The sequence below is a fragment of the Spermophilus citellus genome (genome assembly GCF_964194105.1).
Source record: "Spermophilus citellus genome assembly, chromosome: 6".
Classification (NCBI taxonomy): Eukaryota; Metazoa; Chordata; class Mammalia; order Rodentia; family Sciuridae; genus Spermophilus; species Spermophilus citellus.
Genome location: NC_138187.1, coordinates 156,986,186 through 157,008,519, shown reverse-complemented (window position 1 = coordinate 157,008,519; position 22,334 = coordinate 156,986,186). Strand labels below are relative to the sequence as shown.

The 22,334-nt window shown below is 30.8% G+C and overlaps 1 protein-coding gene across 6 annotated transcripts in view; it reads right to left on the bottom strand.

The window, feature by feature from the left end:
- COP1 (COP1 E3 ubiquitin ligase) overlaps nucleotides 1–22,334 on the bottom strand; it is a 177,817-nt gene that overhangs the window by 119,051 nt on the left and 36,432 nt on the right. For 3 of the 6 annotated variants that reach the window (XM_081299560.1, XM_081299558.1, XM_081299563.1), the window contains exons 4-8: nucleotides 22,208–22,284; nucleotides 21,404–21,523; nucleotides 13,143–13,211; nucleotides 2,845–2,904; nucleotides 1,414–1,490 (exon numbers count right to left, since the gene is read on the bottom strand). In XM_081299560.1, the coding sequence (XP_081155686.1) occupies nucleotides 1,414–1,490; nucleotides 2,845–2,904; nucleotides 13,143–13,211; nucleotides 21,404–21,523; nucleotides 22,208–22,284 (403 nt within the window). The remainder of the gene's footprint in view (nucleotides 1–1,413; nucleotides 1,491–2,844; nucleotides 2,905–13,142; nucleotides 13,212–21,403; nucleotides 21,524–22,207; nucleotides 22,285–22,334) is intronic. The other 3 variants (XM_081299559.1, XM_081299561.1, XM_081299562.1) reach the window with 3 other exon arrangements.

Here is a 22,334-nt window from a genome sequence, read left to right as displayed (position 1 = left end):
GTACCACTACCAGGTTACATATGTGCTTGTTTAGTGTCTCCCTAAACCTCCCACTATATGCATATCCCAAAATGTCCAAAGAATAGGGCTTTTGTTAGCTAGATTCAACATCTAAAACAGTGTTTAACCCATTTGAGATATTCCATAAATAGAGCAATTCAGTGAATATACTCTTGTCATATGTCCATAAAATTCAACAATTAGTAGCAAATAACAGATTGAGTAGCAAAGGCCTGAACACAACAGACAAAAATAAACAAAGATATATAACACTGTTTTGTGACACAACAAGTTTTGCTTCACTGTATACTCATAAAATATACATTTATCAAAGCTCCCATGTATCAGAAAGTGAACGGCACACTGAAAGATAGCAGTATTCCTACAGGCCTAGTCTTTCAGAATGTTTAAAAAAAAATTAAATCTGGTGGAAAATCAGCTGAATTAATTACACAGTTATGGTGACCATGAAATCAGCTAAAACTCCTAAGGATTCTCCATACTAGGGGAAAATATAAAACTTTCAAGAATGCTCCTAAATTAAAATATCCCTGCACCTCTTTCACCACATACTGCACCAAACTCAAAATAGTATTCCTGAACTGATAAATGTTTTGAACATTAATGTAATTCACTGTACTAGCATTTAGATTTCCTGATAATCCAAATGTTACCCCAAAACAATTTTTTTTGGAAAGTTTCCATTGGACCATTATTATCCTAATGGACTAATAAAATAATAAATCAAGTGACTTACTTCATGTAAAATTGCTCTTGTTTGAAAACTTCAAGCACAAAAATTCAAAATTTAGTAGTATATTTTTCATCAAATAGAATTTTAGAACTAGAAGAAATCATATTCATGCATTTTATTTTATAAACAACTAAATTAAGCTAAGTATCATTCTAAAATCCAGAGAGACAGTCATGACAAAACAAATATAATTCCTACTCTACCAGAATATACAGAAATGAAGACTTAATTAAATTAAATAACAGGAAGTTATAAGGAAATAACAGGAAGTTATAAGAAAATACTAGGGAGACACAAACTAACATATCTATCTACTGCCCTTATTTTGAATCTAGGGAAAGTGATCACCCCAAAACATTCAATGTTAGGAAAAAACTTCAAGGTTCTTAACACATTTCCCCCCAATACTACCATTTCATATTTCAAAACATATAAAACATTATTTTAAGAAATTCACCAAAACTTAATACAATTGTAAACTCAAAATATTATAATATTCTAGTCACTGATTATTCCTAAAATGAAAATCCAAAGCATTAAGAGAAAAGATGGACCGTCCAAGTCTCACTTCTAGATCCTGATCAAAAGTAATTTCTTAGGGATTTAGCTCATTGCATTTAAAACTATCCCAAGACTAATATCACATGTGCACTTTGTACCTGTGTGATGGAGAAGGAGCTTCAAATTGAGGCACTGTGCTATCTTCACTGACAGGAGAATATAAGCCACTCATTTCCTGAAAGTACAATTATTTGAATTAAAGCAGATACTCCAGCCAGAAAATGTATAAATAAAAAAAAAAATAGGCTACTGGGAACCAAATTATATTGTTATATTGCATTCATGTACAAATATACAACAACAAATCCCACTATGATGTAAAATTATAATGTATCAATTAAAAAAAATGCTATTATATTTTTTTGTCTTTATTTTATTTGTTTACATTTATGTGGTGCTGAGGATTGAACCCAGTGCCTCATGCTGCTAGGCAAGCGGTCTACCACTAAGCTACAGCTCCAGCCTGACATATTCCTTTTTAATCCTGGGTTTTCATCAGTCTCTTTTTGTCTCAACATTCGTATTTCCCAACAATTCCTCTCCACAGAATACCAAAGTAAAAATAATCTGAAAATGAAAGGCCAATCTTTTCTGTAGTACATATTATTAAAGAGCTATAAATTTTCTAATAACATTGTTCATCCATAATAAAGCCAAGATGGACAAAGCAAAAGTACATATTTGAAAGAAAACATGCAGCACACTATGAGAACAGTGAAACAGCTAATCATCCATCCAGGTGATGACCTAGTGATTCATACTAGGATAAATATGATGGCAAGTTTCAAGGCTTTAAAGTACAAAAAAACCCAGGTTGTGCAATTCTCTACTTTAAAATATTTCTACAAAAGTAAGAAAAGTTAACACACTTCTTGATTAAAATATTAGCTGTGTTTAACAATGCATTAAATTCTAATTTTTGATCATTAAGCCAGAAAAAGGCCTCTTGATCAATGATTATCACATAAATTATGTCTCAGAATCATTTTGACAACTAGCCTCCTTTTTTATGTGCTACATTTGATTAATGAAAAACAGCATATTTGAAGTCACCACTAAAATGCATAATCAGGTAGAATTATTTTTGGCTAATTCAGGCTTAGGTCAAGTACACATCCAAACAAGTACCATAAATATAGCAAATTGAGAATGTCACATGAGATACTAAATATCTACTAAACATTGAATCCATATCCTTTAATATGATCTATACATCAGCAAAAGAATTATGTGAATAATTTTAAAAACATACTAAATTTAAACACAGCAAAAGCAATAACTTTACATCATGGCAGCCTATAAACTTTACAAGAATCTTCCAACGGATTCTATAAGTAAACTATGTTTATTTAAAAAGTTTCCAGAATACTGGAACTGCAGATAATAGATATGTAATAATAAGTAATATTTGTTACTTTCTTTATAATTAAGACCAGTCCCATAAATTTAATATGGCAATACAAAGGAAAAGTGATCATTTCATAAAACTGAAAAATTTCTAGAGATCTGAAAAATTCTTGATATCTTACTTCCACTCTTTTAATATCCTCTTCCAAAACACTTAGTTCCTTCTGGATCTGTTCCAGTTGCTGCAGATTAAAGAAAAAGAAAAAAAGGCCTAAACCAAACCACACTGGCATTACTATATTCACAAATTAACTGTACATTTGGCAAATGATTTCTAGAAAACTGGAAATTAATAGCAAATTGGAAGAATGAAGAATTATCAAAAACAAATAAAACTCACAGCTGTAAGTTTCAATGTTAAAATGCAAATGGAGAGTTAGTCTTTAAGAAAACACTACGTTGTATTTCTTTAACCCTTTTCACCCCATCATCCCAGATGCAAAATATAAATAAAACTTAAATAGCATATAATGTACAACACCAGTAAGAATATACTTATAATGATGTTAATGAGAATTATTTAATAGACTGAAACACATACACTCTAGATCATGATTTCAACCTATTTTAATACACCTGTATCAATTTCACTGAAATATTCACAGAATTGAAAATCTGGGAACTAATGAGTTAGTACAACAGGGACTGACTTTACAATAATAAGAAAAATGAACAATGATAATAAGTGGCTTAAAATACAAGATATTCAAAGATATTTCATATTATCTAATTTAATGATTAAAATTTAAAAATTCTGCATGTCAATTGTTCACCCTTTGAGTAAGTAGAAGAACTGGAAGCCAAATCAAGACATCCATCAGAGCTAGCCATCTTGCTCCAAAATTCAAGCTGTTAGCAACTATGCTATAGTACCTCTTGAAAACAGCTTTGTTATTTCTTTAATGACTGCTAAGGGTTAACAGGTTTTTAAAAAATTTATTAGCATTAACATGTTCTTTTCTGTGACAATACAGGCACAACTGGTAATCTAATTGACAATGTTAATTTAAATATTTACCAATTTTAGGTACTTTCCTAAGCACTGAAAACAGCAGTAGAATGGAGGTTGGAGGGTGAATAACTAGATAACTTAAATTAGATCTGAAATTAAAATTAAATCAAAGACTTAACCTTAAAGGACTAATAGAATTTGTCCAAGTGGAAAACAGTGGGAAAAGACAAAATAATTACATATGTGAGGGTTCAAAAGCTATGAGCAAGGGAAATAACAAAGTACAAAAAAAATGAGTAAAATTGCCCAACATCAATCCATATAATCAGAAAGGATAAGAGAAGAGTCTGGGTAGTAAGGAACATCAATCAATGTTAAAGAGATTAGCAAAGGAGGAAGCGTTATGAACTGGAAAGGCAAGAAAGCAAATGGAAGCCACGAAACCCAAGGAAAAGACAGTATATTATTAGAGAAATCCGGGGTTAAAAAAAAAAAAAGTGATTAGCACTGCCAAATGCTTTTACTCATCCATCTACTTTAATAAACTTTCCTCCACCTTAAAATTTGTCAAATACTACTACCTTAACTAAAACATTCTTCTTCCTTGAAGATAACTGTCCTAGAATTCTTTCAAATAAAGTTGATCAACTGAGAAATTCTTAATGTGCATGGTCATAGGATTTCTACTTTTTTCACTGTCATTTCCTGTAATTAGTTTTCCATCCTAACATAAGACACTACTCTTGTCTAGCTCATATTAGGTAGCTAAATCACTCTCTACTCATTTTAGTCAACCATAACTATCTGTTTTACCCTACCATCATTAAAGGTTTTTGGCTCATGACCATTTACAATCCCAGTGCTTCCAAACTCTAATTCTGCAAAGCACAATCATGGTTGTCTTCTTAATATTTTCATTTAATTACTTTGAAATGTTCTACTTCTAAAATTTTATTTAAACAAATGCTTTCTTCTGAGGGATCTTTAGTATGACTGTGTTAAAAAATATGTCTAAAAGAAAGGATGTAGGTCAATGTAATGTCACCATAACAGCAAACATAGCTTATATATAATGCATGACTGAGATCAAATTAATATTTACAATAACTTCTGGACTTGAAATGCCAGAAAAAAAAAATTCTAGTGTCACCTGAAATCACAAATATTTAACTCTAATGTCCTTTTCTCTGGAGATAACATCCCATCTTCCTAGTGCCCCAAAGCTTTTGTGTATAATACTGCTGCTATCACATATAAAGACCAATATAAAGAAGGTGAGCTATATGAAACTGCCAATATTCAAACTTTTTCTTTCTTTCTTTCGGATACCAGGAATTGAACCCAGGGGTACTTAACCACTGAGCGACAGTCTTTCTTTTATTTTATTTTTAAGAGACAGGGTTTCACTAAGTTGCTGAAGCTGGCTTTAAATTCAAAATCCACCTGCCCCACCCTCCTGAGCCACTGGGATTACAGGCATGCACCACTGCACCTGGCTCAAGCAATTTTTATTTTAAAAAAACAACAATTTCATGAGATTTATTTAAAATGAAACAACTAAGGTATGAGTGTTGTCCTGTTGAACACATTATATAATAATATGTATCTATCATAAATACTATATATAATATATTCATCAGTACACCAAAATGATATAACTTATCTGTGAGTCTGAAAATTTGTCAGCTAAGAAGTAGTGAAGGCTGGGATTGTGGCTCAGAAGTAGAGTGCTCGCCTAGCACATGCAAGGCCCTGGGTTCAATCCTCAGCACCACATAAAAATAAATAAATAAATAAAATAAAGATATTGTATACAATGACAACTAAAAAATATTTTTTAAAATGTAGTGAAAAGAAAAAGAAGTGAGAAAGAATGAAAACTGCTTAAAAAGTATTTATTGAAATTTACATATATTTAACTTCAAAATGAGATTCTCAAAATTATTAGAGTATCAAATCAAAACATTTTAGTACTAGTAAATGGAAGAAAGACAAAAGACAAATAATTCAAAAGAGGTGGAAAAAAGAATTAATGGCTATATTCACTCTGCAAACATGATAACTAGAGAATCAGAACCTAGAATAAAAGAATGCATAAAAGTACAAGAATATTGGAACAACAATAAGAAAAGCCCATGAAGTCAAACTATTATTATCTAAATGAAAATGAACCACAAATTGGACATGAGACTAATTTGTCTTAACAACGTCATGGGGTTTGGAGTTACTAAAAATATAATATATAAGACAAAGAACTAAGACAATGCTACTTCGGAGGATGGTCTTAAAGCATCAATAGCATTAAAGCAACAATGTCAAAAGCCAAAAGAAAATTTATAGAAACATTTAAACAAAGTGCAAAAGAGCTTCAGAAATGCTTATTACGATGAAAATATGGGGCGGGGGTAATTTATATTAACAGTAGTACAGCACTTGCCTGGCACATGTGATAGACACTGGGTTCAATCCTTGGCACCACATAAAAAATAAATAAAGATATTGTGTCCATCTACAACTAAATACATATTTTTTAAAAGATGAAAATGTGAAGAATTCAAAATTTTTATATTCCTCTATTATTGATATCGCCTTTGGTGCAGGTAGGTATCTTTGGTACTCATTGATGATTTGACCTTCACTTCTAGTTTGATAAAGATATGTTTCAGCATTAAACTTATTACATGAATTTTGGTTTTTAGAAGGCAATATAATTTGGAATAAATTATATGTAATTATTCCAAATGAACAAAAGAATACATTATTACACTTTAAGGGGAAAAAGCTGGTAAGGAATAGCAAAATTTTATGTGTATTAATTCTAAAAAAAAAAAAATTACAACCAAAAATGAAGCTGAGGAAGTACACACTTCAGGAAGCCAAAACCCTTACTGTCCCATACCACCATCCTCAACCACACATGCCCTTAATAATCTAATGGCAGACTTGATTTCAAGACTTCCTTCAACCCTCCCAGATAAATTTTCTCTTAAAGATCAGAAGAAAACAGAATAAGCAAGAACAAAAATAAATAAATAAATAAATAGAGGGGACAAGTTATAAGGTGGTTTACTTAAAAGCAAATGTAAATGGATGTTAACACCAGCACTCTGTGATAAATTACAAAGGTATGATGTAAAACTAGTGCAACCACTGAAAAACTATACAAAGTAATGCACTCAAAAACATTAAGAGATGATTCGAATTAGAATTCTGAAAAAGAGATCAAGAACCCACAAGGAAAGAAAAGGGGAATGAGTGATAGAAGGAGAGACAGCGACAAGGAGGAAAGAAAGAAAACAATAATAAAATGGCAACCTTAAGCTATAGCATTTATATTAACTAAATGAACTAAATACACAATTAAAGACAGAGACTGACAATGGATTAAAAAAAATAGTCCAAAACTCACCTCAAATATAATGATTCAGTAACTAATATAATAAGAACACTTAAAAATCATTAAGCAAGCAGAACATTTTTTCCACAGAGCAACTTTACACTGTACCATGCAACTGCAGAAAACATATTCTTTTAAACACAAATATTTCAAAATTTAACCAATTAACAGCTGGTATGGTAAATACACAAAAAGGAATAAAAAGGTATTTTATTATATATTTGAAAAAGAAATCTATAAGAAAAAATAAGATAATCCTCATGTTGAAGTAATAAGTTGTTTATTTCTAATCCACAGGCCCAAGAAAAAACTATAATGAAAATTAGAAACTCTTTTGGAATAAACAACAACAAACAAAATACTGTACCAAAATCATTAGATGTAACTAAATTAAAAAGAAAAGAAATTATGGCCATAAAATTACCAAGAATACAAGTAACAATAAATGTTGGCTGAATGTGGGGAAAAGGTTCACTCATACATTGCTGGTGGGACTACAAATTGGTACAACCACTATGAAAAGCAGTATGGAGACTCCTCAGAAAACTTGGAATGAAACCACCATTTGACCCAGTTATCACATTCCTCAGCATAAACCCGACGAACTTAAAATCAGCATATTAACAGTGACATGGCCTCATCAATGTTTATAGCAGCTCAATTCACAGTAGCTAAACTATGGAATCAACCTAGATGCCCTTCAACAGATCTATAGATAAAGAAAATGTGGTACATACACACAATGGAATATTATTCAGCCATAAAGAAGAATGAAATTATGGCATTTGCTCATAAACGGATGAAACTGGAGATTATCATGATAAGTGAATTAAGCCAATCCCAAAGTCAAAGGATGAATTTCTCTCGGATATACACATGATAACTCACAATAAACAGGGAACTGGGGGAAGGACACTGGATTAGATAAAGGAAAATAAAGGGAAGTTGGGAATAGAAAAGACAGTAGAATGAATTGGACACAACTTTCCTATGTTCATATATCAATACACAACCAGTGTAACTCCACATCATGTACAACCACAAGAATGGGAAGATTACCCCATGTATGTTTGATATATCAAAGTAGATTCTACTGTCATGTATAATTAAAAAGAATAAAAAATTTTAAAAAAAGAAACTATGGCCATAAACGTCTACATGAGAAGAATGATATGTGCATCCAATTCAAAGAATTAGAAAGGAACAAGGAAATAAAAGTAAACCAAGTAGAAAGATAGTAATAATAAGAATCATAAATTTAAAAAATGGAAAACCAACATGAGAGAGAGGATAAAGTCAAAATTGGCTCGTCAATAAAATTCACAAAATTGATCCATCCCTGGCAAGAACTGGTCAAGAAAAAAAGAAAACAAACAAACAAAAAAAGGAACACAGTATCAGGAATGAAAGGCATCACTAAAAATCCTAGGGACCTAAAAACCTAAGACTATAAAGACAATCTCATGCCAATATGTTTTAAAATTATGATAAAGCAGACAACTCAAAGTAAGTATTACATATCAAAAGTAATATACAATATAAAAACCTAAAAAGCATATACACTTTCATCTACATGAATCCATAATTATAAAGTTCCTGCAAACAAATCATAGGCATATGACTTCTCTAGCAAGATCTTTAAATTCAACAGACATTGATCCCAGACTACACAAATTCTTCCAAGAAACAGCAAAAGAGGGCATAACTTCCAACTCATCTGACAAAGCTAACATAATCTTTATAGCAAAACTGCACAAGATCAGTATAAGAAAAAAAAATCCCACAAACTCATTTACGAACATAGATGAAAAGTCCTAACTAAGTATTAACAATCCAAACTGTGTAGAGGAACATATGCATAACAAACAAGTTTGGTTTCCACAAAAGGATGCAAAGAAGCTCTTTCAATTGTCCTGATGGTGTTTCCTAAAATTATAAACATTCTAAGAAAGGATACCCCTGGGTTAATTGAAATAGCTGTCGCTTAAGGTGCAAAATTAGATTGCCTTTCTAATATTAAATCAATATAATTATCTACATTAATAGAATGAAAAAAGAAAAATCAAATGATTGCCTCAGGCGCCCAAAAATTTTGGAGTGTACTCAATTACACTCATAATTAAAGCAAAGAAAATCCTCTTAGCAAATTGGGAATAGAAATTTATTTCTTTGAATGATTAAAAAGTACCTACAAAAAACCTACAGAAAACATCATACCTAATGGAGACACGTCGAATGCTTTCACTTTGAGATCAGCATCAAGACTAGGATGCCCAGCTATCACCACTTCTATTCATCATTGTACCGGATGTCCTAGCCAGCAGAGTAAGACAAGAAAAATAAATAAAAGATATAAGGATCATAAAGAAAGACACTAAACTCTTATTATTTGCAGATTATGATGTGTACACAGAAAACATAAAAGAATCTACAAATAAACTAGAATTAATGAAAGTTTAACAAGGATGCTGAATATTTTAAAAAACTGTATGTAAAAAATCAACTGTATTTCTACATACCAGCAGCAATAAGAAACTAAAATTAAAGACACAGACATCATTTATAATAGCATCAAAAATGACTAAATCTAAAATAGACATATGCAAGACTGATACCCTAAAAAATATCAAAATTTTAAGATATTTTTAAAGACCTAAATATAAATAGAAATACCATGTTCATGGATTAGAAGACACAATTATTGTAAAGATACATTCTCCCAAATTTATCTACAAAATAATCTCAATAAAATCATAGCACGTTTACCATAGAAATATATTAGTAGATTCTGAAATTAATTTAGAAATACAAAGAGCCATGAATAGCCTCGTTTCCTGAAGAAAAAAGAAAGTAATTTAAAATTCTAGTAATCAATAAAATGTGGTATGTCAATGGATAGACAAAAACAGTGGAACAGAAAAGACATCCTAGAAACTCACACGCATATATGATCACAGGTGAAATGTCAAAGCAACAGTTAAAATGATGAACTTCTTAATAAAAAAGAATGCTTTGGACAGCTGGGTGTCCAAATGAAAAGATCCCTATACATGATATCATACACAAAAATAAATCTCTAAGCAGAGTATAGATCTAAATGTAAAAGAAGAAAAAAGCTTCAAGTGAAAGACAATATCAGAAAATATCTTCATGAACACAGGTGAAGGAATCTTTACAAAAGACACTCTAACAGGAAAGATAAAATGACCATGTTGGAAATTTGTTAATAAATGTAAGACAGTGAAAAAAGCAGCCCAATTAGAAGAAAAGATATTTGTGACAGATAAGTCTGATTAAGATTTTATGTCTAGAATATATAAACATCAAGCCAGTAAATAAAAATCAAAACAGAAAAACTACAAAATGTCTTAAATAAGTAGTACTTTGGACACAGATTAACTTTTAAAAACTCCATCTGGCTAATAAATAGGTGCTCAACCTCCTTAGTTATCAAAGAAATGCAAATTAAAACCCCTGAGATAGCAATACATACCCCCCAAGGTCAACTAAACTGGAAAATGTCTACTGATACCAACTTCTATCAAAAATACAGCACAACAGAAACCCTCATGCACTGTTTGTAGGAGGAACAACTAAGCTTAGGAAAACACTGTTGCATTATTAAATTTGAAGATATGCATACCCTATGACTCATTGATTCCATTTTACAATATATCCCGTACATATATGTATGCTAATACATACCTGGATACACATTGTTATTAAGTACCACTGTTTATGAACAACCTAAAACCGAAACAACCCAAATGTTCATAAACATCTATTTTATGAAAACAGGCCATATCCATTTAAAGAAACACTCTGCAACAAAATCAACTATAATCATAAACAATACTATGGATGAACTTTAACACTGAGTCAAAGAAGAAAAAAAAGATTACATAGTGCACAAAAACATTTATACAAAGCTCAAATATAGAGAGACATATAGATACTTAAGCAGCAAAATACTAAAGAAAGGCAATAGACTGCTGTAAATATCAGGATACTGGTCACCTAGTAGATAAGAAAGAAGGTCATAGTCTGAAAATGGTACAAGGTAAGCAATTTTAGGAGTCCCAGCAATATTCTGCTTAATCAGGACAGCAATTACACAGATGGTCACTCTATTTTAAATTAATTTATGCATTTTTCTGTGTTTTATTTCATGTAAAAGTTTAATTCGTTTAAATTCTAAACAAAACCATAAAGTAACTAAGACTTATCAAAATATTCTATTCAAAAAAGTAGTACCCCAAATGCCCAAAAGTCTGTTTCGTAATTAAATCAAATGAAATACAAAGCAATTGTTCAAATGCTGGTACAGATTTGAACAGATAAGTCTGATTTTTATGTGAGACCCAAAGTCCATTTGTTCAATTAAACCTGAAGGAAGACAAAAAGATGATAATCTCAATACATTTAAACACTAAATGCTATGATACACAGATTTCAAGATAGCCTCCAAAGATCCTCCTTTCTTGGATATTCACACCCTCGTGTAACTACAGAATAAACCAATGAGTTTCACATGTGGAAGGGAAAATGAGTCCAAAGTCTAAAACAAACAAAAAAGAAAAATACAAAATAACTGCAACCCTATTTCACATTCTGTTTAAAAGAAGAGGTATGCATAAAATATAAAAAACTTATCATTTTTTCAAAGAATTTTCTATAGCAAAAAATGTTGAGCATACACATGTTGGATTACATTTATTACCATATATTTAAAAATTTTTAGCCTTGCCAAAGTGTAGTCCAAGGATTATGAATTTCAAAATCATGGGGCTTTTTAGAAATGCAGATTGTGAGGCTTCAAAACGACCCCCTTAATGAGAACTTGCATTTTAACACATCCTTGAGTGATTTTCATGTATACTGTAGTTTAAGAAGTACTATGCTACAAACATTTAAACAAATGAATAACTAGACATTATCCCCTCTCCCACCCAAAGGAAGGGGTGGGGGAACACACAGACTAAAAAATCTTAAAAATACAATGAAGATGCTTCCATAAACAGACATTACAATCATAATTGTTGACTTAGCAAAAGTTAAGGGTAAGACAAATACAGTCTCAAATCACATTGAGTATTTAGCTATCATCACTAGAAAAATCCAGAGAAATCTAATCTGAAACAACTCAGAAAAAGTTAAGAATAGGAAACAAAGAATAACCAAAAGAAGGAACAGTAAGTTCTGGCACTGTACACTTAGAATATTTCATCAAATAAAAACCTCTCTCATCTTTTTATTTTCAAAAAGAAGATAGTCAAGAACACAGAACATAATAGTTATGCTTTTTTCTAAAGAGTAAAAAGTGCCCAAATATGACAACTTTTAAAGTAAAAATATCAGAGATTTGAGGTAGTTAGACTTGAAAGAAATACACAAGATATCAGAGTAACTATCGTATGCTATGCAAATTCTGTTTGACTTTTCCATATTTTATACATTTGTGAAAATGACTTGAGAAATGTTATGTTAAATAAGAACACTGGTTTTAAAACAGTTAATATAAAGCTTTTTTAGCTACTTTGCATGATTTAGACTTTCCAAGGTCTAAATATGTGGCTATGTTTTACTTATTTTCCCCACAAGCATTTTTTTTTTTTCTGTAAGAAAAACTGTTAACCCTGAAGGCTTTAATTACATTTCCCTAAATTTTCTTTCCATGATAAAGGGTAGTCTGTAATTTGATAATTATTTTTTTAATACCTTTATTTTATTTTTTTTTAATTTTATGTAGTGCCAAGGATCGAACCCAGTGTCTCACACATGGCAGGCAAGCGCTCCACCAGTGGGCCACAACCTCAGCTGTCATTTGATAATTCTATCCTCTCTTTTTATAGCTTTAAGGTTAATCATTAGTGTAAATCTTTCTGAAAACTTTAAGCACATCTCCAAAAAAGGATTAAAAAATCAATTTTTTACAGTAAAACAAAGCCTAAGAAAATGTCCTGAAAGTCAATGTTTTTAAGTATTTAAATATTTCATTAGCATGAAATGTTTTTCTAAAGAAAAGTCAACAATAGTACACAAAATATTATGTAAAACACAAAATAATATACCTCTCTTTTATTTCTTCTTGCAACCTTGAGGAATTCCATAAGAATCTGTAGCTGAGCTGCATGTGATTCCTACAACAAAAAATTGTAATTGTTCTTTTAAAAATATCACTTTGAATTCAGAGTTATCACTAACACCACAGTATAACCAACATTGAGCAACTTTACACACTCATTTCAATTAGTCTACTGCTTCTAGCTAAACGGTTTTCCCACTTCGTGGCTGACATTTCAAAAAGCAAGCAATTTTCCATGAAAATAACTGATGTTAATTTTAAGAAACATGTGTTCTACACGTTGAAGAATATATTTCTGGGCAATGGCTTCTCTTACACAGTCAAATATCAAGACAAAACTCATAGAGGAACTAACAATTTCTTGACATAAAAATCAATCTTCCCATAAAAATTTCCTTTTGCATAATACAAAGAAATTCATGGTTTTCAAAAGCCAAATTTACCATTATCTACTCAGTGGGTGTGAGAATTAATATATTTTTGTAGAACATGTTAGCCAAAACCAAACATTTGGAAACATGGTTTCTATCATAAATGGTGGGTGTGCACAAACACAAAAATGCACACCTACCATTTATGATAGAAACCATGTTACTCCTAATTAGTAACTGAAACAAAGATGAAACTGAGAAGTGATAATTGTAAGCCTTGACATTTACTATATATCAAAACATAAAAAATAAATATTCACATTTTCCATTAAAATTCACCACATAACCAAGGAATTCCAAGTGAATCTGATAAATAATTTGTAAAAAGAATATCAAAAGCTAAAAAGAGAGTAATCATAAAGACAGTTCATAAACAAATATAATTTTAAAACATTTTTGTTGGAAAGCTAGAATAAAAAAGTCTAGTGGAGTAATATCAAAACAAAAATAAATATGAAAGACTAATAAAACTTCCATTTATCTGATCATGAAACAGAATTATCTGGGGCATTTGTTAAAATAGAGTCAGGGTCAGATTTTAGAAATTCTGATTCTCTTACTCTAGAAAAGATGCCAGGAATCTGTTTAATAAGGGTCCAGATGATAAAAATAAGCCCATTAAAATCTGAAGAATCATAATATGTAATACATACTTAAAAAAGAAAAAAAAAACACAAGCACTTCACACTCATTCCCCAAATTTATCTATTCTTCTGGGGAGAGGGTGGGGAATCTTTGCACTTAAAAGCATAAGCAATGAAACAGACCAATGAAAATTTTAAGTTGAGGCAAACAAGGAGAGATAAAAACAAAAACTTATAATCACAATAGAATATTAAAATTAGAAAAACACAACTGAATTAATGTTTTACAATTAAATAAATTTTTAAAACATGGTAACATGAAGATGATCTTTTTATATTTATTATGAATGAATAATTTGGTCCTTATGCTTTTATTTACAGAGTACATCCTCCCAAGCACTGGGAACTCTACAGTACCTTCTCAACAAAACATCTAGCATGTTTAGGGAAGAAATGTTTCTACTTGCATAAGACTTTCCAAATAGAATAATACAGGAGTGTTATTTTTGCAAAGTAGAATTACTATAGATAATGATAATACACTACACATTATTCAAAAAACTAAAAAACAAAAACAAAGAATTTTTAATGTTTTTGTCACAAAGAAATAAGTCTATTAGAAAATAGAGGTTTACTCTGTGATCTGAACACTACACAAGGTATGCACATATCAAAACACATGGAACCCCATAAATATGTAGAATTTTCATGTTGAGTATAAAAATAAATAGAAATATAAAAGTAAAATAAAAAACTGAAAAGGTTTTATCTAGGCAGCTGATACAGAATGATAAAAAACTAGGGAATGCTAATTTTTGCTATAAAACTTATTTATTATAAATAATAACATTTGACATTGTAAATTAGATGTGTTTATGACTTATTTTAAGAGTAAGGGAAGCAAGTGGAAGTAATAAGCCAAGGGGAGAGAAAGAAAAAGAAAAAAGAATGTTCCAGATGTGATAAGTCAAGGGTTCTGGGATTTCAACCCAAATACTACCTAATTTTAAGAGTGGGTTCCCTGCTGCTTGACTTCAGATTCCCTAGCAATAAAAATGAACAGGTAACCTTTCTCAAACTAAGAGTCATTTTGTCATACCTTATATATGACAAAACAATTATTCAATTTTTCTTTATATCAACAAATTATTTTCCTTAAATCTAATTCAAAACAAAAAATTTAAAGAATATTCCAGTTGCAAAGTCAACAGCAGCCTACACACTGGGTTACAGATCCATAGTATATATGGCACAGAAGGTTTCAGGAAATTCATTCACAAATATTCAACCTTCCATATTTCTCTTTCATACAAATGATCTGCTTACCAGGCATAACTCTACTTCTCTTAATAGTTCTCACTTGTTCTTTACATGATAGGAGGAAAAAAAGGCTTTTACTTAACCAGAAGTTTACCTTGCTGAATGGTCCTGGGGCATAAAAGCCTGTGGTACATTAAGACAAGACAATTTTAAAACACTGCTGTTTGGTAAAGTGAACAGCTCTAAATAAAGACTAGGTACTGAATCTTCTTACAAGTGAAGGGTTTCCCGATTCTATGTGTTCAGTACAGTGGAGGATATAAAACTAAAAGATCTAATAATGGAAGGAAAACTGAAAAATCCATAATCACATTAGTAAACTAATATAATTTTCTCTGTACTAGACAGGGTTTTTTATTATAAACTGATTTTAAAAGAATTTTTTTTTAAGTAGAAAGAAGATATGAAAACCTGATTAAAAATTAAATATAAAGAACATAAATATATCTGTTATGGTTTGGATGTGAGGTGTCCCCAAAAAGCTCAAGTGTGAGACAATGCAGGGTTTAGAGGAGAAATGATTGCGTTAGGAGAGCCTTAAGCAGTGAATTAATCCCCTGATGGGGTTAACTGAGTGGTAACTGAAGGCAGAGAGGGAGTGGCTAAAGGAGCAGTCATTGGGAATGTGCCTTTGGGTATATATTTATCTGGTAAATGGAGTCTCTCTCCTTACTCTTCTATCACAATGCCATACTCTTCTATCACAATGTTTTGCCTCACCTTGAGCCCTGAGGAAAACAGCCAGCCATCTATGGACTGAGACCTCTGAAATGATGAGCCCCCAAATAAATTTTTTCCTCCTCTAAAATTGTTTTTGTTAGGTCTTTTAGTCACAGGAGTGAAAAAGTTGACTAAAATAAAACTCAAAACAATTTAAGAATACATGTGCTTCAAAGCATGAGAAGAATATTTGTTCATAGAATGAAAACTAAAATTTGGAAGAACTACTATCATAGATAACACTTTCATAATACAAAACTCATGTTAAAATAGGAACAGGGCTGGGGTTGTAGTTCAGTGGTACAGAGCTTGCCTGGCATGTATGAGCCACTGGGTTCAATCCTCAGCACCACATAAAAATAAAATAAACAAAAAAATAGATATTAAAAAAATAGGAACAGATCTATTTCAGATTAAAAGATAAAAGTTGCTCCTACAGTTACAACAAAAAGTATATGAACTCAAAAAATATATTATTATCAGATGCCACTAAAATGAAAGTAATTCAAGCAGCAACTGAGCCCCAACTTAGGTATAAGTCCTGATTTAGACCCTCCCCCCCAAAATCAGTCTCTCATCCTTTCTCCCTGATAAAGAAAAATAAGACTGTTCAGGAAAAATATATGTTAACTTCTTTAGTCTCTATACCACTCATGAATGTAGAACATATAGGACAGAATTTTTAAAAAATTACAAGACATGAAAAGTAGTAGAAAAATCAAAGGATAAAAAGGTTACAGAAGTAAATTCAGATAACCCAGATGCTAAATAAGCAACAAAGGACATTAAAATATTCCTATAAGTTGGTAAAAAGTTGAGAGGGAAAGTGGACAAAATGAGCAAAGGATACAGAATTATAGAAAAGAAATGAAAGAAATGTAACTATTAGAAATGAAAAAATGAGGGCTGGGGAATGTGGCTCAAGCGGTAGCATGCTCGCCTGGCGGCCCGGGTTCGATTCTCAGCACCACATACAAAGATGCTATGTCCGCCAAAAACTAAAAAATGAATATTAAAGATTCTCTCTCTCTCTCTCTCTCACTCTCTCTTTAAAAAAAAGAAATGAAAAAATGAAACGAAAAATATGTCTGATTTTTAAGGAAAAAAACACTAAGACTGGGGGCGTGACCCAGTAGTAAAGTACTTGCAGGGTCTCTCCCTGGGTTCCAGAAAGAAGGGCAGAGGTAGGAGGGAAAGACACAGAAAATACTGCATGAGATTAGAAGCAGACTAGACACAACAAAGGAAAGGAATAAAGAACTCAAAGTTGAATATGTATCATTTAATCTGATACACAGAATATAAATGTACATATAATTAATTTATTTTGTTGTATATTTATTTATTTTATACTTTATGTAAGTAAAAACATAAGAACAGAGCATCAGGAATATGTGATTAATGAAATTTTATAATAATATATTACTAAAAATCAAGAGAAAAAAGTGCTGAACAAAATGGTTGACAATATTCAAACAGTAGATATTTCTATTCCATGATACACAACCAGAATAACATAAAGAAAATGAAACCTAGAAATATCATAGTCACAGCTGAAAACCAATGTCAAAAAGAGAATCTTAAAAGCAGCAATAAAGAAAAGAGGTGTATTATCTTTAGTAAAACAGTAAAAATGATTGCTGATTTCATCAAAAACAAAGGAAGCAAAAAAAATGAAGGTATTGTTAAAGTGGTAAATGAAAAAAAAAAACTCTAGGCTTCTATATATAGCAAAACAAGCAACTATACAATAAAAAGTAAAGAAAGTTACACAGATAAAGGAAAAATGAGCCAGATGAAAGCCCAGATCTAAGGGGGGAAAAAAAAAGAAAGGGTACATCAAAGTTTTTTTAATCACATCTTCAAAATACTCTTTAAGGCTAAAGTAACAATATTTAGCAGAGTTTATAACATAGTTTTAACCTCAAAAAGCAGTTTGGCAATAAATTATTGTAAAGTTTTATGTTTTCCTTTAAAGTGGCATAATAAAGATTCAAGGTTGACTATAAATATTGTCCTTGAAGTGATATTATAAACTCGAGATTGTGAAAAGAAAAAGACATGTATAATCTTTACAGGAACCATTAAAAATACAATAAAACTGCAAAAAATGGAAAAGATAGAATGGCATACTAAAAGACAAAACTAAAATCTCAATCATTTCTATAAAAGGCAAAATGTGAAAAACAGAGTAGAGAATAGACGGAAGGAATGGAAAATAAACACCATGCAGTAGACTCAAACTCAACCATATCGATAATTATATTAGAGGCTGGGGGTGTAGCTCAGTTGTAGAATACTTATCTAATATATGCAAGTCCTGGGTTCCCTCCCCAGCACACCACACACACACACACACACACACACACACACACACACACACATACACACACTTTAAATGAACATAAATTGCATTTGCACGAAATGAGCTTATTGTGTTTAAAAAAGAACAGAAATAAACCATATATACTATTAAGACACACACTTTAAAAGGACAATGACAGAATGAAAATGAAGGATAAAAAATATAACAATTATAAGTAAGGTGCTATTGTTCTATCAATATCAGACAAAGTAGACATCACAATTAGGATCATTTCTAGCAATAAAATTATACATTTCCTAATATAAAGCAAATAATTTATCAGGAGACATAAGAATCCTAAACCTAATAACAGAGCTTCAGAATACATGAAACAAACAAAAAAACCACAAAATTAAAAAGTAGATAATCAAAATAAGACATACCTCTATCAATAGTTGATAAAGTAAGAGAAAAAGATTTGAATAACATTAACCAATTCTAACTATTTATAATACCACTCCAAGGACAATATTTTCAAATGCAAGTGTCACATTTGAACAAAACAGGCCATATCCTAAAAATCACAATCAATTTTAAAGAACTAAAAGCAAATAAATGAGCTCCCACTCTTGGCTAAAATGGTAGAAGAGGAACTAAGATTTACATTCCTACCATTATCAAATCATCAGTTCAACTATATGAAACAACAACTCTCAAAGGACCAGAAATATCATAGGCTCCCAGCAGTCTGAATGAAAAAAAATCTAGAAACACGACAGAAATCAGAAAGAACACCCAAAAAGGTTTTCTTAGCAGTCGGGCAAAATTAGTTTAGACAAAAGAACTACTCTGGTCCCACTTAAAAACAAGTTTCAAGAGATGAAAATTATTTCCAAATAACCTAACTGTATGTCAGAACACAGCTCAAAAATATCCAGTATAGAATGAGATGAAATTAATTATTCCTGGCATCCAATAATTAAATTAATATACATGCAAAGAGACAGGTAAATGTATCTCAAAATATGAAGACAGAAACTTCAAACTAAGCAGATATTGATACGGACAAGAGAAGACAAAGATTAAAGCATCATTTTAAGTAAACATGTTCAATAAGTTAGATAAAACAATAAGCTTGTTAAGGAGAGACAGAGAAAATCAAAAAGATTACTGAATTTGAAAATAACAAGAGAAACTATCCAAAATGAACTATACAGATGAAAAATATATAACAAAATAAACAGAATTGTTCATTAATATCTGTGAAACAACTTCAAACTAATAAACAAGTTTCCAACTGGAAGAGGAGAAAAATATTTGAATATTGGTTGAAATATCTCTAAATCTGAAGGAAACTATAAACGTATATATTCAAGAAGTTCAAAGAATCCCAATAACTAGAAACAGGATGGGGGTCCCCTATATCAAGGTGCAGCATAATCAAACACTTAAAGCCATAAAAAGAATAAACTGGGAGAAACAGGTGTCCTTCAGAAGACCATAGATAAGAATAAAAGTAGCCTGCTCATCTGAAACAATGCAAGACAAGAAGACATTGAAGTAACATCTTTTGAAAAGTCAACCTAGAATTCTACATTTATACAGAAGCACCTTTCAAACACAATGGTCAAAGACTTAAATATATTGAAGTATTAATTCACCACCAGAGGACTTGCACTAAAGAAATAATAAAGGATTTCCTTCAAGCAGAAGAAAAATGATAACAGATGCAAATGTGATATACCTTTAATATATTAAGTACCTGATGTCCCCAAATGCAGGATCTCTCCCTACAACATAAGTAAGGGTTAGCTCTTAGCTCTTGCCCTAACTGCTGCTTAGTACACAGTTTTATCATATCTGTAAATCTTTTACTTTGCATTCAACTGCTTCATAGCTTACAAAATACTCCTGCCAAGGAATATTCCTTTCATATTTAATATTTCATGAAATATCAAATATGAAAGGAATATTTGGATACCCATTCTCATTGATTCAACCTCAACACTTTTCCCTACCAAAACATTCCCAGCCTATTCAGGATGATCCAAATCCAAGCTAAATTAATCAGTATATAGCTGCAGAATTTAAAATGAAGTTTAAAAGACCTTCTTTGTTTATATTTTATACAATAAATGAAAGAAAGACTCCCAACAATATTGGAAAATCTCATTTGCTTGTAGTTTTCGAGAGAAGACAAAGTTCTAATCTCAATCTAGCTGATCAGCTCATGTTTTCTGTACATGTAAGCTACTCAGACACCCTTTCTAAAGCTATATACCCCTTATCTTCAGCTCAGTTAGGGTATTTGTTTATGTTAAGGTGTGTACTGCCTTTATTATATCATATTCAATTCCTAATACATCCCATTTTATACAACCCATTTACAATTTTTATACCTATTTATATAGACAAAATTCTACCTTTATTTTCATTCAATTACATGATATAAGGTATATTTAGATATACACAACTCTATAAATGTTCTTAATTAATCCAGAGACTGTTGCTGCTACCAGAGAACTGCTAAAGTTATTTTATAGAGATAAAAATAATTTCTATTTTCTGCTCTAAATCTCAAGTATGAAAGGATATGACAAGGAAGACAGTCACTGGAAGAAAATAATCAATATAACTGTTTCCTCTTAAAATAAAACTTTACTTTTTCATGGTCTTTAACATTCAGCTTTTATTAATACAAACTGACCATTTCAGATAGGTTAAGGGGAATTTTTTGTTTAACTTGAAAAGTCTGTCAGAATAACTTTGCAGATGTTTTTAGACCAATAAAAATAAAACTTGACCTAAATTTACAGATCTTTTCATTGTAAAAATGGATCATCATTTAAAATTAAATTATTGTTTTTTAAACTTTGCTTCCACTTACTGCTTCTAGTTGTTTCTTCTTCTGCACTAGTAACTCCAACATGAGATTGACATTAGCCAAATCAAGGTTATCTTGATCAGTTCCCAGCAAATCTTGAAATATTTGCCATCTGTGACCATTCTAAAAATGAAAAGAAGAAACACAATAGTTTCTTGACAAGATTATTTTAGAGACCCTAAAACAAATGTTTACCTGATATTTCCTCTATTCTATTACACAGATACCAAAAATATACTAAAATAATGTTCCAACCTATTCCTTCTAATTAGTGGCTTACCACTGCCTTTTAGTTATAACTTAAAAACTTTTCACCCTTAAATAAATTTTGATAACACATACAAAAGGCACATTAAAGACAAATGTTAATCCAGAATCTCTAAAAGTGTAATTTCTTTTCAAAATAAGTAACACAATTTTAATTATTTGTCTACCAATATTATCAAACTTTGTACTTGGTAAGGTGTTAGTTTAAGCTCACTTGACTTCAGTAATTTGGGGCTAATCCTTTGAACTGAGAATCTTTTCAACAGTTTTTTCAAGTATCTGCCCATTATTTCCACTTTGCCATATACTCCTTCAAATGACACATATTACAAGCCAACTCTGCCTCAGTGTGATCCCATCAGAACTTTCAAAACTCTAGCCAAGTATTAATATAGTCAAGAAAGTTATTTAAGTAGAACAATCTTACACGATTTTTATTTAAGAAAAATCAGTTATATACTAAACTTTAACATCTATTAATATTAAATAAAAACAATAAAATGGAATTTATTAAAAATAGTAATAAGAGTTGAAACATACGGTGCTACTCACTGAGTGGTCCAATTTGAACCTCTTTTCCTCAAATCTTTGCTTCTGTTTGAGAATGAGTTCATTCACTAAAAACAAAAAAAATATTCACATAATTTGTACTTTTGGGGAGTACATC